The sequence below is a fragment of the Ascaphus truei genome, chromosome 3 (assembly GCF_040206685.1).
Source record: "Ascaphus truei isolate aAscTru1 chromosome 3, aAscTru1.hap1, whole genome shotgun sequence".
Lineage (NCBI taxonomy): Eukaryota > Metazoa > Chordata > Amphibia > Anura > Ascaphidae > Ascaphus > Ascaphus truei.
In genome coordinates, this window is record NC_134485.1 from 350,218,296 (window position 1) to 350,237,620 (window position 19,325).

Here is a 19,325-nt window from a genome sequence, read left to right on the forward strand (position 1 = left end):
GATTTGATGCTAGCATTAGTCAACCAACACAAAAAGAATATTAAAAAAATAGATGAAGAAGTAACAATTATAGAGGAGAAATTAGCGCATTTAGAGAGCCTGATCCAGAGCTTATCCAGTCAAAGCTGCAGCTGACTGTAAGCGAAGACCAAAAGACCCTAGACGTCTGCACTCCCCAGTGATTCCCCGTTCGGCGCCTCGCAGTCCACTACCAACGGATGCGACCAGATACCATCCGGAAGTGACGTCAGACGCCATTGGCGACGGCAGCACTAAGAACAGAGGAGGACAGGGAGACATCACAGCGGGCGCACACAGCGCAAAAGAAACCTTTATGTGCATGATATCAGTGTACTGAATCATACCATGGGAAATTGAGCTACACCTTTCCTGGAGTAACCATCTGAAAGGAAGTTCAAGAGGGGAGAAAAAGTCCTACACAAAGAAAACCTCACAAATCATTTCATCGTCTATAAGTATCTGAAATAAGTTAACTTACCCTTCACTGTGTTGTAAGTAGGTTCTCCCTTAGAGCCAAGATCTTTGCACATTTATTTAGTAATGTATCACAATACTGCACATTAATTTGTTTTTTATATATGTTTTTTATTCACATGTGTTTTTCCTGACTGGGTCGCTCACTTTCCACAACCAATCACGACTGTACTTGTGGGAAATCCGAGCATATTTCCCTGGAAGGTTTGAGAAGTACCCTGTCGGGTAACATCATTTTATTCACTGAATTATACTTTATAATTTATTAGACAGCTGTGGCGCCTAGGCAAGTCATTTAGTATATTGTTTCTTCTGCTTTTGATTTGTGGGCTGCCTGTTTGCTTTCTAAATTTGATTTTCACGAATATTTTTTTATCACTGTTATTAGAATAGTAATTAGGTAATGGATATCACTTCACCAAATATATTTGCTAAAAGACACTCTAGACAGACACAATTTAATTATCAAGATGTAGATACATCACACACACCAATATCGTATGACCTATTAGAGGAAGAATTTCACAAATTAGATAGGTTATTAGTTAAAGACACAAAAAAATGGCTGGATCTAAGCTTTTTGAATAAATATATCAAATGTAATAGAATACCAAGGGGTCTGAGATTCTCTAAAGATCCCTCCTCTAATTTGGAGGATGACGAATTTGTGAAAACTTGGTATAATATTATTGACAAATGCTCGGTGGATTTGATGCTAGCATTAGTCAACCAACACAAAAAGAATATTAAAAAAATAGATGAAGAAGTAACAATTATAGAGGAGAAATTAGCGCATTTAGAGAGCCTGATCCAGAGCTTATCCAGTCAAAGCTGCAGCTGACTGTAAGCGAAGACCAAAAGACCCTAGACGTCTGCACTCCCCAGTGATTCCCCGTTCGGCGCCTCGCAGTCCACTACCAACGGATGCGACCAGATACCATCCGGAAGTGACGTCAGACGCCATTGGCGACGGCAGCACTAAGAACAGAGGAGGACAGGGAGACATCACAGCGGGCGCACACAGCGCAAAAGAAACCTTTATGTGCATGATATCAGTGTACTGAATCATACCATGGGAAATTGAGCTACACCTTTCCTGGAGTAACCATCTGAAAGGAAGTTCAAGAGGGGAGAAAAAGTCCTACACAAAGAAAACCTCACAAATCATTTCATCGTCTATAAGTATCTGAAATAAGTTAACTTACCCTTCACTGTGTTGTAAGTAGGTTCTCCCTTAGAGCCAAGATCTTTGCACATTTATTTAGTAATGTATCACAATACTGCACATTAATTTGTTTTTTATATATGTTTTTTATTCACATGTGTTTTTCCTGACTGGGTCGCTCACTTTCCACAACCAATCACGACTGTACTTGTGGGAAATCCGAGCATATTTCCCTGGAAGGTTTGAGAAGTACCCTGTCGGGTAACAACATTTTATTCACTGAATTATACTTTATAATTTATTAGACAGCTGTGGCGCCTAGGCAAGTCATTTAGTATATTGAGGAGGCGTATGTGTCAGTAGATGCGGCAAAAGATGCGGCCGGGAGGCAGGGTCTGCGCGCGCTACCCCCATCGGTCAAGGAGGCATGCGTGGTGTGCATCGCAGCCGGTTAGTGGGGCCTCCGTATGCTCCTTACTGTACCCCACCCTTCAGTGTCGACCTCCGGGTCATTCGAGGCTTCAGGGGAAATTTCAGATGAAATGCCCGGACAAGTCTGGGGGCGTGTACCTGGTCCCGCGGAATCAATTCCCTCTCGTCTGGGCCAAAGCCCCTCCAATGCACCAAATACTGGAGTCCTCCTCTTGAAAAACGGGAATCCAGCATGGTCTGTACCTCAAACTCCTGTTGACCGTCTACCAATCTGGGTACAGGTGTGACGTGTCGGCTTTGAGGGTTTTGTTTAAATGGTTTTAGGAGTGAACAGTGGAAGACCGAAGGGATTCTCATGTTTGCCGGAAGTTTCAGCCGGTAGGCAACTGGATTAATTATCTCCATAATGAGGAATGTAAGTAGAAAGAGCCATCTTTAAGGCTCAAAGGCAGTCAACCTTATGGCCAAAGCCTGGTATAGACATAAAGGGAGATGAAAGGAACATGAAGGAGGGGAGAGAATGTTGGAGAGATCACTGCTAGCAGATCTATGACAGTACAAGTGTCAGCTGCATAATGTACAGTGTTGTAGGATTCGGTATGGAGTGTGCTGATACTCACGATCAAGCCGTCCTCCATTGCTCTCACTCTCTCTCCCCGTGTCACGTGTGTCAGAAGGGTGGGACATCACTCCCCGGCGCTGGCACGATCCAAAGCAGTAGAAAAGAAGTGTAAGATCAATGCAGCAGCCACTCCAAGGTACTGGGACTCACAAGGGAAATGTTAAAATAAAAAGCTTTATTGAATTACATAAAAAGGGGGACACTCAGGACATACAGAAATAGGGGAACCTCCTCCCATGCGTTTCGGGCATAGACTCCTTGAGAAAGGGCAGTCTATGCCCGAAACGCGTGGGAGGAAGTTCCCCTATTTTTTTTCTGCTGCATTGATCTTATACTTCTTCTTCCATAATGAGGAATGGCCTGATGTATCTGGGTGCTAGTTTAGGAGATGTCACCTTTAAGCGGATGTTTCTGATGGATAACCATACCTTCTGACCCAGAGTATAATTGGGTGGGTCACGATGGTGGCAAATGGCCTGTCTATACTGCATAGTGATGGTGTGCCTGAGGTTTCTTGGATCTTTTCCCAGGAACCCTGAAGATCCTGAATCCTATCTTTGGCAGCGGGAACCCCCTATTCTTGAAACCAAATTAGGAAGGGCAGAGAGGTGAAACCCATAATTGGCGAAGAAGGGAGACTGTTGGGTAGATTCATTCCTTAGGTTGTTGTGCACAAATTCTGCCCATGGAAGTAGATCTAGCCAATCATCTTGAGCATCAGAGACGAAGCAACGAAGGAACTGCTTTAGAGACTGGTTGGTCCGTTCTGTTTGGGCATTGGTCTATGGGTGATATACGGAGGAAAAATGAAGTGCCACATTAAGTTTTTTGCAGAAGGCCCTCCAGAATTTGCATACGAATTGGGAGCCTCGGTCCGAGACTATGGTTTGAGGAGCCCCACGAAGTCTGAAGACCTCCTTCACGAATATCTCGGATAGTTTGGGTGCGCTGGGTAGGCCCCCGAGTGGAATAAAATGTGCCTGTTTAGAGGAGCGGTCGACCACTACTAGGATGGTGTACATCCCTTTGGACTTTGGTAGCTCGACGATGAAATCCATCGAGAAATGTGTCCATGATCGATCCGGAATTGGGAAGAGGTTGAAGGAGTCCCGGAGATTTTTTACATGGTGTTTTGTTTTGTGCGCAGATAGGACATGCTGAAACATAATCCTCAATGTCCTTGCGCATGCGTGGCCACCAGAAAGTGCGCTGCAAGAGATCAATCATCCTTTTAGTACCTGGATGGCCCGCTGTCTTGGACGAATGCCCCCATTGCATTACTCTGTAGTGGAAGATGGGTGGAGTGAACAAACGTCCGCCTGGAACCTTGAGACCCTCAGGAATATGATCTTGAGCTTTGGAGATGTCTGATAGGATGTCGAAAGTATTAGCTGACATAATACAACTAGGAGGGAGTATAGTTTCCTTGTGATCCTCGGATTTATCCTCTACTGCAAATTGTCGTGAAAGTGCATCTGCTTTCACATTTTTTGAGCCCGGAAGGTAGGAGATGAGGAAGTTGAAGCGGTTGAAGAAGAGAGACCAGCATGCCTGTTGAGAACCCAAGCGGCGAACAGTCTCGATGTATAAAAGGTTCTTATGGTCGGTCAAGATGGTGACGGGAGTTTCTGTGCCTTCCAGAAGGTGTCGCCACTCCTCCAAGACCATTTCGATAGCGAGGAGCTCGCGATTTCCCACATTATAGTTCTGCTCTGTGGCGGAAAATTTTCTAGAAACAAACGCACATGGATGTAATCTGGTCTGATGGTTCCTTCTCTGGGACAAGACAGCCCCTGCTCCTATATCAGAAGCGTCTACCTCGAGTGTGACTGGAAGTGCAGGATCTGGGTGCACCAAGATGGGTGCAGTCACAAATGCTTTTTTCAGGACTTCAAAAGCCCTGGTGGCCTCGGGTGACCATTGTGCAGGATTGGAACCTTTTTGGGTAGAAGCCTTGATGGGTGCGGCTACCGAGGAAATTTTTTTTATGAACCTGCGGTAGTAGTTGGCAAAACCTAAAAACCTCTGTAACGCTTTCAGAGAGAGAGGACAAGGCCAATCAAAGACCGCTTTAACCTTGGCAGGGTCCATAGCGAGGCCTGTGTCTGAAATGATGTATCCCAGAAAGGAAGTAGATGACTGGTGCAATTGGCATTTCTCAAGTTTGGGACTGGGGTCGAAAACTAGACATTCCTAGGTACAGGGAACTCTATGGGAGAGTTTTACCTTGACCGGGATTTAGCCCAGAATCTCCTGGAACCCAAATCGGCATAAAGTTCCATACACCACCACTACATTCTCTTCTGAGAACTTGGTTCCTCCTGACCGCGAGTTTGTCCAAATCTCCTGGAACTCAAATCGGCATAAAATCTCAGCCACGTCCGCTACGATCGTTTGAGAACTTGGGTGCAAAAGTTGGGACTTAGACTCTGACAGGCAGGCTTTTCATGCTCAAAATCGAAGACGGTTGCTCTGCTATTCGAACAGAAGCAACTTTGAAAAGCCTGCCCGCACTCTTACTACCAGAGACTACGAATCTGATTGGCTCATCGATTCTTATAGTATTTTCAGTTTAATTCCCAAACTGAACAGCCAATCAATGTTCCCAACAACTTTCCCAAGCAACCAATCAGAGCCAAGCCGGCTAGAAAAGCCGGGTCAGCGGGAAATACGAAATAGCCAAGAGACATGCGCAAGCATGCCACCTCTTTCCCTGGCAATCTCAATGCCACCCGCTGGGCAGGCTCCACCAGGTCTGGCAGAACAAATGGCACCGCGGAGGACTGCCATTGATCTCCAGACCTGGTACTCCGCCTTTCCCTGCTGACCAAATGCTATTCAATCCTCTGGGCATCCTCTGGCTGCTTTGAACTCTGATGTCCAGCAGAATACCGGCGCCTATGGGTTAGCTCGGACAGCCTGTTTGGACAACGGTTCTGAATGTAAAAAGCACATTACATTGCATTATAAGTATATTTTTATAACCTTCTAAGTCTTGGGGGGCAGGGGACAGAAAAGGGAAAAGTTGTAGTTTTATTTATATCTGCCTTATTCCCCACACACTTTCCCTTGGACTGAGTTTGGACTCTCATAGTCCCCCACAACCTTATATATGGTTGGGGCACCCACAAACCCTATACTGGTTGTGGTCACCTTGGCACTAGCTAGGGTACCCCCATTAACCAAGGGATTCCCTCAGCTACAGGAATAAATGTTATATCCCTGTGCCTTATTCTCCTTTCTGGGGTGTGCTTAAGCAGGGTACCCTAGTGGTGACTGCAAAAAACAAACAAAGATGCCCAAAGCTACTTCTAATGTGACAAAAATACACAGTGCAATACCTATATATTCTTTTGAAAAAGGGTAATTTAGTTTAACCCCTTGGCCAAAGCGTCTTAAGCCTGCTGCCACTTTCAAGGCATATATATATATGCGAAAACCAAACACAGCATATCAGCACAAACACCTCATACCAACTGTCAAGCACGGTGGTGGAGGGGTGATGATTTGGGCTTGTTTTTGCCGCCATAGGACCTGGGAACCTTGCAGACATTGAGTCGACCATGAACTCCTCTGTATACCAAAGTATTCTAGAGTCAAATGTGAGGCCATCTGTCCGACAGCTAAAGCTTGGCCGAAATTGGGTCATGCAACAGGACATTGATCCCAAGCACAACAGCAAATCCACAACAGAATGGCTGAAAACGAAAAGAATCAAGGTGTTTCCATGGCCCAGTCAAAGTCCTGAACTCAACCCGATTGAAATGCTGTGGCTGGACCGTAAGAGAGCTGTGCATAAACAAATGCCCACAAACCTCAATGAACTGAAGCAACATTGTAAAGAGTGGGCCAAAAATCCTCCACAACGATGTGAGAGACTGATAAAGTCATACAGAAAACGATTACTTCAAGTTATTGCTGCTAAAGGTGGTTCTACAAGCTATTGAATCATAAGGTGTACTTAGTTTTTCACACACAGCTTCTCCATTTTGGCTTTATTTTTGTTAAATAAATCATGACACGGTGTAATATGTCATGTGTTGTTGTTCATCTGAGGTTGTATTTACATAATTTTAAGACCTGCTAAGGCACATTGTTGTAATTATGTCCTGATATGTAAAACTATGGAATTCAAAGAGGGTGTACTTTCCTTTTCACATGACTGTATATATGATGTGGTAATGTTTGGGGTTTCTCAGAGCTTGTTGGGAATCTGTGTGTCTGTCTACCCTAGTGGTGTGTCGCGCTTGCGTTTTCAAGGGGAGGTATTGAAGGGTCAATGTGCCTACATGTATCCGAGAATCAGGCATGATTCCCAGGTACATTTATTGGGGAACTTGTAACTCTGGACCCCAACCTCCTAGGCACATTCTGTCAACGGTTCCTCCGGAACCCCCCCCCCCTGAAACTCATGCCCTAGCAATCCCTGCTTGATTGCATGCCCGGAAAGGGAAAAACACAACAAATATCTTTAATACATACAGGATACCACAGTGATACAATGTTACTGGGTCCAAGAGCTGACTTTCTGGGACCCTTATACATGGATCAGGGTAACCAAAACAGGCTTGACTTTTATTAGAGAGCCTGATTACCCCCTCCTGTCACAACCAGCAACAAAGAAAAGGGCTCTGTACACTAAGGGCAGTTAAAAACTGAAATTGGACATCTTTTTAGAAAGGAATGGAATTCAGGGATATACCATTAAAGTTATCATGGGAAGGATGTTGATTCATTATTTGGAGTAAGGGAGGAATTTATATTTCCCCTTATGAGATTGGTTGATGTTTCACTAGAGTTTTTTGTTTGCCTTCCTCTCCATCAAAATACTGTAAATACAAATATAAGATAAGTATCTGTAGTCTAAATAAGCATAGGTTGAACTTGATGGACAAATGTCTTTTTTCAACCTCTTCCATGATGTAACTATGTAACCATAATTTATTTACACATAATGTATTTATCCATTGGTCATAAATGTCTCACTGCATTTTTTTGCCCTCCAGTCATTAGCTGATGTCTCACAACTCAAGCAACCATTACATGCCGGCATTATACATTAGTAAACAAGAATTCTTATCCCAAGGGATTAACATCAAATAGCATAATAACATACACTAAATAAGCTACTGACAATAAAAGTTGTACAAGGCAGTTACATACAGTAACTGCTTACGTCAAACGGAAGATACCTTTAAAATAATACCCTACCCAATTTGTTTTATGACTTATGATCTGTAAACTAATCAAATCTGCCCAGGATTATTTTTCTTTTTTTGTATTATGTCTCACACCTGTACTGTAAATAAGGTGCTTTCAAAGACTGTTTAATAGAATAAAACCACCAGCAGTAAATACTTGTCATCTTCAATAATTTTGCATCTTTTTTAAGAGCAAGGAGATTCAGATGCAATAATGCCAGCAAACCAAGCTTATAAGAGTGAATAACAGGCTAATTTTTTTTCTTCATAAATATAAAAAGGGTCACATTTCAGTTGCAAATTCAGAGAGATTTACTTTGGGCTGATTTTCCGACTGGTTTAGTACTTCCTTTTGTAACCATGTCTCACAGATTCATTTGCAATAACTCAGGCTCTTACGCCAGGAGTTTCAGCTCACATTTCCCCAAGAACATGAGCACGCACAGAAGAAAAAGCAATATTTCAGTTGGGTGTTTTAATCCACCAGTGAAAAGTGGACATAGAGGTGGTGGCATTGGATATGGCATTGGTGGAGTTGGTTATTGTTTTGGAGGAGGATTGCGCTCTGGTATTGGAAATATCACAGCAGTTAATATCAACCAAAGTCTCTTGGCCCCACTCAACTTGGAAATGGACTCTAACATTCAGAGGGTGAGAAGGGATGAGAAGGATCAGATCAAGGGTCTCAACAACAAATTTGCCTCTTTCATTGACAAGGTAAGAATAGATGTATATTATTATATACTATTCCTGCAGTGATTAATCACTACAGTAGAAAAGGACATAGAGTAGTACAAATAGTAATATATGTTGTTTTTGCTTTTATTTGTTTATTTATAAAATGTCTTACCAGGAAGTAATACATTGAGAGTTACCTCTCGTTTTCAAGTATGTCCTGGGAACAGAGTTATAACAATACATGGTAAATACATTAAATGACAGGGTTATACAGTCAATTCACAGACATTTCATGGACAGTTAGAGTTGGAAAATTGGGTACAGGGGATAATAGGGTTGGAGAGTTTCAGATTGAAGTACAGCATTTTAACACCAGCAACATCAGCAAATGGCAGCAAATGGCTCACACCCTTTGACTGCCCTTCGGCTGCACCAAAGGCTGTGCACCTTTGGGTTAACGCACATGTAGACTGAAGGGGTTCTGAATGAATGCATCTGTGATTTCAGAGTCCTTTTGTCATCCAGGGCATTAGCATTCGAGAGGGTGGGGCTGACGAAACACAGCAGTAAGCAAATGCAGAGATTAACCCTCAGCAGGCTGGTTATGTGCAGAGGGGAGTAGCTCTTTGGGAACCCCATCATGCGCCCGCCTTTGGGGCAACGCAGATGTAGACTGCTTGGTAGCATCTGTTATTTTTGGACTTTTAGGCATCTCTCATATATAAAAGGAGGAGGTTGATGGGTATACGGGACAGACTTATAAGAATTGGTTAGGGACAGGCATAGTACCATTGTGCATAGGTTAGGATCTATTACCTACATAATGATTTAACATATATATTTTAAGTGATTGAATAAAACATTATTGTACTTTAGTTTAATTAGTAATTGGTTCATCTTTAATCTCCTTTTTGATAGTTTTTTTGTCTTATTATACAAGATGAGAATATATGCAAATGCAAATAAGTATGGTTAAAGTTGCTGTTATGTACGAGATACAGATTAATTGTCATTGATGCTCAGTGGAAATCAGCATCATATGACTAAGATAGTCAAGTGGAACATTCTTAAATAATTTACTGTTCATTACAATAGCAGTTGCTAAAAACAGGTTCCTTTTGTCCTTTCCTTAAACATCAACCTTGCCAAAGAGGAACAGTTTCTGGAGTTGTATTTTAATATTACTTAAGAAAATTATGACATTAAACAAGTTTAAAGGTTTCTAAACTTTCTACTGTTTTATGTGCTATTTGCATACATACATAAATCTTCATACCTGAACAATTTTCATTAAACTATGCTCTCTTTCTTTTCTATCAACACTATTGTTTTTACGTAATATATATTATTATTTAATTTTTTTTATATATATCATGGAAAAATAATATTTTTTGTGTGATTTTGTTTAGGTGCGATTTTTGGAGCAACAGAATAAGATACTTGAGACCAAGTGGGCTTTGTTGCAGGATCAAAACACTACTAGATGTCAAATTGAACCTCTCTTTGAGGCTTTTATCGTCAACCTCAGGAGACAACTGGAGAATCTAGCATGTGAAAGAGTTAGTCTGGAGGCAGAAAGTAAAAATATGGAGAATGTTGTAGAAGATCTCAGGAGAAAGTAAGTACCTTAAGAACTAAATGAAATAATACAGTATTTCATTTGAAAAACACTTGATAATAATCACATTTATTTATAATCTTTTCCCAAAGAAATGAAGAGGAGATCAACAGTCGAACAACTGCAGAGAATGAATTTGTTATTCTAAAAAGGGTAAGTTATATAAGCCCAACTTTCAAAAGTAAATGCAATAAAAAAACAGTAGTTAGAAAAAAAATGTTTTACTCTCAATTTAAGGAAAAATTTAAATTCTAAATTGCACTATTTGAGCAGTGGGAAAAAGTAGAATTGCCACAGGAAAGACTAGAGGTGGTGGTAGAGATTAACCCCTTGTTTGCCTTAGCAGTTAGTAAAGCATTGCTATGCAATATTTTACGAGCCACTGTGGTAGCCAAGGGGGCTAGGTAGTGTAGATGAATGTGTTTATTACCCTTTTTATACCCTGTAGTGGTCAGCTAGTCATGGAAACCACTGACTAACTGACTACTTGGACTACTAAGGGGTTACTATGTAGTTTAATGTGTTATATATTCTATTTTATCACCTATTCCATGTTGTTTTAGCTTATACATACTGTAGGCAAGACATGTCTAACGCCAGCCTGGAGTAAGTGATAAAAAAATGTAATATATTTTTGCACTACAGCGCTTGTGATAAATATTGGGACTTGATGACTAGCATCGACATTATTACATTTGCAAGTATTTAGTCATTTTTATGTTGGTCCTGATATTTTTTAAGACTGCAGTAAAAAAATTGTTATTTTTAGTGGTACAACGTTGATTACTTGCACCATAAAAATAACAAAAGGTTGATATATCTAGGCCTTAGGGTTTTATTTAATTATTGAGTAAATATATACATATATTTTGGATATAGTATCTGGAAAAGAGATCTGTGACACTTTAAAAGAACTTTTATAGTGTTTTATTTGTAATTAGTACCTACAATAAAATACAATATAAAATGTATTCAGGGAACAACAAAGCGCCTCAATTATCATTGATTTGCCACCCTTTCACTGAGCTGCATTTCTCCCTCACATTAAAGGTTTTACTGGTTTTATACTGTACTGTTAACATGAATAATACAGCTTTAAATTATTCATTTGGATCTGTAGACAGATCGTTTGGCATTTAACTGATATGTAACAAAATATATTATGTAATAAATATAGGGGAGTTACCTCTGCTTGTATGGTTTGTAGTTTATGGGCTGTACCTGTACCGTGGTGGTAAAAAGCATCTGCTGTACTGTAAGTTATTGCTCAGTGAAAATAAAATATGTTCTGTTTGTTTAACTTATGTCATCAAAAGTAATAAGAACTGTAATTATCTGGTGATGCGGGATCATTATCTAGTGACAGCTGCACACACGTATTGCTTTGTATTGCTCAGTCCCCAAGAAGTGACACTGAATACAGCAATGTTATTTAACAATAAAATGAAGTTGATATTTATTTGAATTTATGCTGTCTCCAGAGACTAATTTTATTTCAGAATATATTGTTTTATAACCTTGCTAGTAGGATTTTTTTTTTTTAACGTTCAGCACAGATCTGTATTATGTAGCCTCTGGGGTTTATGTGGTTTCTGTTTTCAATAACACTGTTTTTCGTTTCCAAATTAATTCTTCAGCATCAACCCCGGACTTCACTGTACCTAGTCTTACTCCCCTTTATATACTGTATGCCCGATCTTTGCCTTTAACCTTTATCTTTTGAAGCTGAGAGTGGAAACTAATTTGTGTTAAATTTCCCTGTAGGACTTTGATGCTGCTTTTATTAATAAAGCTGAACTGCAAACAAAGGTGAACTCCCTGACTGATGAGATCAACTTCCTGCAAATGGTGCATGATGCGGTAATAATCAAAATTATTATCTCCTTTATTGTTCTTTCTGTTCCAAATTATTTTTTGCTTGTTTTTAATGTTGCCCCAAATAAACTTTGTTTAATGTAATGAAGAAAAATATGTGAGTTTGGTTATACAAAGGATAAAATCTAAGATGACACTGTTATATCCTCGTTATATCATTTTGATATAAAGATAGATAATGAGGTTTTTTGTCCAGACATTGTTAGAGAGTAAAATCTTTCCCTACTATTCTGTGCAGACCTTTCCTTCCATCAGTTTCAATTGATATGGATTTAGTACAAGAATATGAAGACATTCATTTAAATATTAATATTGTAGACCAGCCATTGACAATTTTTATTTTGGTTCTCTACTTTTCAGGAAATATCTCAACTTCAATCTCAGATCTCAGATACATCAGTCCTTGTTTCCATGGACAACACCCGAGACCTGGATCTGGACGACATCATTGCTGAGGTCAGAGCTCAATACGAGGACGTTGCTAACAGGAGCAGAGCTGAAGCAGAGGCCATGTACCAATCAAGGGTGAGTGTTACAGACATGGGGAGTTTGGGAGATATTCTATATATGCCGAAGAAGCTTGTTGTGATAAACTGACGAAGCCATTTTCTCCTAATTTTATACAGGATGAAGAGATACCAAAGCAGCCCCAAAGCTAACTTTCATTGTAATTTTGACCAAATGCAAAATCTCTATTGAAAGTGTCTGGCTTTGCTAAACTATCTCTTCATCCTGTATTCTATACTCTGAGAACATATTAGTGCAGGGTTCTGAAGCAGCCAATTTTGGTAATCTACATTATATGGCCATCGCTTTATAGAAACCCAATGTAAAAATATCCTCAACATTATGGTATTAATCCCTAAGTACCCATAGTGGCCATGAAGACATGCACTATGCATGCTTTCATGTTGGCTAAGGTACCAAGGGGGTTAATACTTAAACTGGCTACCTAATTATCCATAGCATGCCATAGAGGTATAACCCTCTCACGCTCCAAGGGGCAAACTTCCCATCACCCCAGCCAACTAACCTCAATACTCCCCCACCCTATTCCTCATCCCCAACCCCCACCCCTCCCCAACACACCTACCCCTCCTCCTTGGAATGGTTATCAGCTGTATTAGCCAGCAGCTGCCACTTCGATGGATATAGAATATAGCGCACAGTCGCACAGGATTAAACTAAAAGCTATCTAAATTAAATGTATACATAATTGACAATTTAAGACTATCTTGAACATTTTTTTTCTATACAGTACGAGGAGTTGCGTTTCACTTCAGTGAGACGTGGGGATGATCTGCAGAGCACCAGAAATGAGATTGCTGAGCTCAACCGCATAATTAAAAGATTAAAGGGGGAGATAGAGAATGTGAAAACACAGGTAAAACTGATTTAGAAAGAAAAATATACGTGTTACTTAACTCAGTAATTACCTTCTAAAGGTGTAATACCACTTAGCCACAATGGTTATGTTGCACCTAATACTATTTGGTAAGTAGAAAATTGGCACTTATAAAAGTCACATGGCCATATGAGTGCATGTTTTTTACTTACCTATTAACTACTATGGATGTGGAAACACTAACATGCTGGGCACCTGTGGCGGTATTATTGGAACATTGTTAGTGCTCCTTTCTTTGAATTTATTATACAAAAAAAAAAAGAGTGTGCACTCACCATTAGTATTTTCTTAAAAAGTTGTAATTTCTTATGCACTGGTGCTCCGATCCATTGCCTCCACCAGAAGGTTTTAGACAATAGAGCAAAACCAATAAGTGAACATATAACCCGGCGCTTCTACTTAAAATAAATTAATTCATATACAGCTCTGACCCCCAAAAAAACAACGACCTCTAGATTCTGATAGATAATAAATAAAAATAGGGGAGCGTTATCTACTTAAATATAAATTCTATCAAAATGCTAGTGCAATATTTCTTAAAGTGCAGTACATGTAAAAAATATATATTTTCTATGGATTCAATCAAAGTGCTGGTGCAATGTTCATTTAAAGTGCATAAGACATTATACTGTATATGTAGTAATACCACATGCAAGTGTTGCTGTATACAAACTCTATAATTGATGTAAAATATCCTGTGCAAATTATAGTGTATAATAAATAAATATTAAGGGATACGTCTGTGATACTATAATTTATAACCATATGGCACAGAACCGGAGGGGTTAGGATTGGAATTCTTCTTCACATACAGTACGTCCCACAGTAATCTTTTTCAAAGGTTTCCAGGGCAATCAAGAGAGAAGAGATTCCAGAGTGCAGATATAACAGATGGACTTATACAATTTGTGCAGATTACAAACATCACTCTCACATTTTGCAATAATCCTACATTCAATGTACAGGAATCTTTGGGGGTCTCCTCTCGGCAGGTCTTAGACCAGTTAATTCCTCTTAGGTCCCACACATTCTGCTCTTAGGTCTGGACAACGCCAGGGATGCCAGCACACTAACCCAGCTTTCACTTCCTGCTTCTGATGTCACGAGTCTCGCGTCTCGCGAGAAGTGGGTTAGTTGGTGCTGGAACTGGTATGCGGACCTCCGATTGCCTCCCTCCTATGTTGCAGTACAGGCTCCTAAACTCTACGCGTTTCACCACTGGGGCTTCATCAGGAGTCTACTGATGAAGCCCCAGTGTTGAAATGTGTTTGATTGAATTCAGAGAAAATATATATTTTTTAAATGTATTGCACTTTAAGAAATATTGCACTAGCACTTTCATAGTTAATATTTAAGTAGATAGTGCTCCCCTATTTTTCTTTAATACAGGAAAATCAAAGGTTTGATCGGCACTCATATATATTAAAGACTATAAAAAAGAGGCAAAAACGTACAGTATCAGTATAGCTTAGGAAGGAGCCATGGGCCTGTAAAACGGTGGGATTTTTGTGCTAGAGAGCAGTGGATGTCTAGATTACTGTAGGTCTAACCCTTCTTTTTTTTTTTTTTTTTGGTAAAAAAGTTAAAATATGGATTCAGCAATAAAATTGAGTTAAATCCAGCTACACTGATACTGTAAATTTTTTGCTTCATCGTTATAGTCTTTAATATTTGAATTTATTATAAACAGACACATAATTACACTATTAAAAAAAAATGAAAAAACTGACATTACCTCTATGAGAATGGTTAGTAAAATGTATGAATTGCATATACAGTTAGGTCCGGAAATAATTGGACACTGACACAATTTTCATAATTTTGGCTCTGTACGCCACCATAATGGATTTGAAATGAAACAACCGAGATGCAATAGAAGTGCAGACTTTCAGCTTTAATTCAAGGGGTTGAACAAAAATATCGTATGAAACATTTAGGAATTGCAACCATATTCATACACAGTCCCCTTATTTCAGGGGCTCAAATGTAATTGGACAAATTAACACAATCATAAATAAAAGGTTCATTTTTAATACTTTGTTGAGGATCCTTTATATATTGTCAGGAATCCACTCCTGGCTTTGGCTGGAGCCCATCCACCCAGAGCTTTGCAGGTTCCAGACAAACTATTCCCTGCTTCTGCAATCACCTGCCTCCTGCTGCCTCCTGTGCAGCTCTGGCCTGATTGGCCTCCTGTGCTATTTAGTGCCTGCCCTGCCCTCAGGAAGTGGCTGGACATAGACTTTGCAATGCAAGTTTCAAGTGACTGTTCTTGTCACAGACTTCCTGTTTGGCCTGCTAGGCCTCCTTGTGCCTGGTATCCTGCTCCCAGTCCCCTGCTTCACAAGGCTTTCTTGCTTAGCAGCTTCGGCGCTGCTTCCCTTGTTCCTGGCAGACTTCGCCGCCACGCTGAAGCGGCTACACTGGTGTCCCCAGTGTTTCCTGTGGCGTCTGCACCCCTCGTTCCTGTGGCCTTCCTGTTGGCAGTTCCTGTTCCCAGTGGTCTCCACCACTCTCGGCTGTACCCGGCTAGGGGGTGCTGTATTTTGCTGAAGCACTGGATTCTGCAGTTCCTGTTCCCAGTGGTCTCCACCACTCTCGGCTGTACCCGGCTAGGGGGTGCCGTTCTGTGCTGTAGCACTGGATTCTGCAGTTCCTGTTCCCAGTGGTCTCCACCACTCTCGGCTGTACCCGGCTAGGGGGTGCCGTTCTGTGCTGTAGCACTGGATTCTGCAGTTCCTGTTCCTATCCCTGAAGTACCTTCACCCAAGATTTCCTGTTGATGACCTCGGCTTGTTTCCTCGACCACCGCTCCTGTGCCGCCTGCCTTCACCCCTGCCTGGATAACGTTAACCCTACTTTCTCCAATCCTGACCTGGTTATGTCTGATTACGGAATCCGCACTCCGGACCTGACTCCGTGGCTTAAGGTCGGTGCTTATACATCCCCACCTCAGCCCCGCGGTCCGGTACCAGTTTGTGGCAAGCACGTACGTTACAGTCTGGAACGCATGGACATCACCAAATGCTGGGTTTCCTCCTTTGTGATGCTTTGCCAGGCCTTATCTTCAGCTGTCTTCAGTTGTTGTTTGTTCGTGGGTCTTTCTGCCTTAAGTTTTGTCTTCAGCAAGTGAAATGCATGCTCGATCGGGTTGAGATCAGGTGATTGACTCGGCCATTGCAGAATATTCCACTTCATTGCCTTAAAAAACTCCTGGGTTGCTTTCGCAGTAGGCTTTGGGTCATTGTCCATCTGTAAAGTGAAGCGTCGTCCAATCAACTTTGCTGAATTTGGCTGAATCTGAGCAGACAATACACTTCAGAATTCATCCGGCTGCTTCTGTCTTCTTTCACATCATCAATAAACACTAGTGACCCAGTGTCATTGTAAGCCATGCATGCCCATGCCATCACACTGCCTCCACCGTGTTTTACAGATGATGCGGTATGCTTCGGATCATGATCCGTTCCAAGCAATTTCCATACTTTTTTCTTCCCATCATTCTGGTACAGGTTGATCTTAGTTTCATCTGTCCAAAGAATGCTGTTCCAGAACTGGGCTGGCTTTTTAGATATTGTTTGGCAAAGTCTAATCTGGCCTGTCTATTCTTGAGGCTTATGAATGGTTTGCACCTTGTGGTGAACCCTCTGTATTTGCTCTCGTGAAGTCTTCTCTTTATGGTAGACTTGGATAATGATATGCCTACCTCCTGGAGAGTGTTCTTTACTTGGCTGGATGTTTTGAAGGGGTTTTTCTTTACTATGGAAAGGATCCAACGATCATCCACCACTGTTGTCTTCGGTTGACGTCCAGGCCTTTTTGTGTTGCAGAGCTCACCAGTGCGTTCTTTTTTTTCTCAGAATGTACCAAACTGTTGATTTGGCCACTCCTAATGTTCCTGCTATCTCTCTGATGGATTTTCTTTTTTTTGCATCCTGAGGATGCCCTGTTTCACTTACATTGAGAGCTCCTTTGACCGCAAGTTGTGGGTTCACAGCAACAGCTTCCAAATACGAATGCCACACCTGGAATCAACTCCAGACGTTTTACCTGCTTAATTGATGATGAAATAACGAAGGAATAGCCCACACCTCTCCATGAAACATCTTTTGAGTCAATTGTCCAATTACTTTTGGTCCCTTGAAAAAGAGGGTGCTGCATATTAAAGAGATGTAATTCCTAAACTCTTCCTCCAATTTGGATGTGAATACCCTAAAATTAAAGCTGACAGACTGCACTTTAAGCACATATTCATTATTTAACTGTAACTTGAATTTATTTTGGTACACATCCGAAATAACAAAACTTGAATAAGTGTCCAATTATTTCCGGACCTAACTGTAGTATAGTGTTGTGTGGCAACAACCTAAAACATAATATATTTGACATACATTTTTTGAAAAAATGTAAATAGATGCTTCAACACCCTTAGGTACTTCTGTAGAGCAAAATGGGAGTAAAAATCCTTACTGGTCTTCCTCTGTATTTTTCCAGCGTGCTAGACTTCAATCTGCTATAAGTGATTCTGAGGGTCGTGGAGAAAGGGCTGTCAGAGATGCCAAGTGTAAACTGACTGAGCTGGAGGAAGCTCTGCAGAAAGCTAAGCAGGACATGGCTCGCCAGCTCCGTGAGTACCAGGAGCTGATGAATGTGAAGCTGGCTCTGGATATTGAGATCGCCACCTACAGGAAACTGCTGGAGGGAGAGGAGTGCAGGTGAATACAGAATACAGAATACATGGATAGTCTTTCTATCCACTATTTCCTATACTATTTGATATTCTAAGAAACACTAGTTTTTGACATGTAGAGAGCCTGTTATTGAAACTTACTCTACTGTATGTACAGAAAATATTTAAGAGTCTGTTAAATGCACGCAGCTATTGTAAGATTAACAGACATTTTATCACAAGGGGAAGTGATGATTTTTAAAACTGTCCAGCAAATGTACATTCAACAATAAACCAAGCCATACATTAACTAACAAGTATTAAGTACTGTATTTTAACCAATACTAAATATTACTGCATATTTGTTTTAGGCTTGCTGGAGATGGTGGCTCTGTTAAAATCTGTAAGTAGCTAAATATTTATTTCAATTTATATGTTGTATTAAAAATGTTGCTATTGGCTATAAACATGTAACTTTCTCATTTTCAGCTGTGGTTAGCCATCCTACTGGTGCTGGATGTGGACATCACCATAAGAATTATGTAAAGTAGCGGATGTGGTATCAGAAGAAAACATAGCTTTGTGAACAATAAGCTAGTGAAGAAATCAACAATGCTGATAATTCATCACTTTACAGCCAATGCACTGCTGGCCACAACATTAGTTAGATATTTACTAAAATATATACTGTATATGATTTTTTTTATTAAAGCCGAATACTTAAGGTTCCACTGTAAAATAATACAAATACGCAATAGTTTCTGGTTTAGAAATGTACTGTTTGTATGTAGTTATTTATATAGCGCCATTCATGTACATAGCGATTTACAGCCATAATACACATGATATAATACGAATGAGCTCTTCAACGTAAAATTAGACAATAGGAAAATGAGTCCCTGCCCCACAGAGCTTACAATCTAAGCGGTACAACTTTACAACTAATGTAATGCAGACATACTCACTAACTCTCTCACCAAGCTTCTTTTTATTACAGAGAGGAGTGATGGCACATTTGGTTGTTGTGGTTGTGTCAGTATGCAGGCAACAACTTCTGAATCAATTGGGAGTCAAATATGGTTTACAAACTTTATAACTTCATATTATTTGGATGACGTTATACATTATTTGGCAACATATTCTCTATTAATAGCTTTAATACCCT

The 19,325-nt window shown here is 40.5% G+C and overlaps 1 protein-coding gene across 1 annotated transcript; it reads left to right on the forward strand.

The window, feature by feature from the left end:
• The first annotated feature begins 8,236 nt into the window (after positions 1 to 8,236).
• Positions 8,237 to 18,210, forward strand: LOC142490760 (keratin, type II cytoskeletal cochleal-like). Its single transcript, XM_075593178.1, has 7 exons — positions 8,237 to 8,632; positions 10,003 to 10,211; positions 10,304 to 10,364; positions 11,976 to 12,071; positions 12,447 to 12,611; positions 13,345 to 13,470; positions 17,986 to 18,210. Exons 1-7 carry the CDS (start codon positions 8,276 to 8,278, stop codon positions 18,208 to 18,210), a joined length of 1,239 nt encoding a protein of 412 aa, XP_075449293.1. The 5' UTR covers positions 8,237 to 8,275.
• Positions 18,211 to 19,325: the final 1,115 nt, after the last annotated feature.

What these genes read in the sequence shown, in the direction of transcription:
- LOC142490760 (XM_075593178.1), top strand. Translation starts at nt 8,276, where the DNA reads ATGTCTCACAGATTCATTTGCAATAACTCAGGCTCTTACGCCAGGAGT. An exon ending in TTGCCTCTTTCATTGACAAG is followed by an intron (nt 8,633 to 10,002) that starts GTAAGAATAGAT and finishes GATTTTGTTTAG; the next exon opens with GTGCGATTTTTGGAGCAACA. An exon ending in TGCAAATGGTGCATGATGCG is followed by an intron (nt 12,072 to 12,446) that starts GTAATAATCAAA and finishes TCTACTTTTCAG; the next exon opens with GAAATATCTCAACTTCAATC.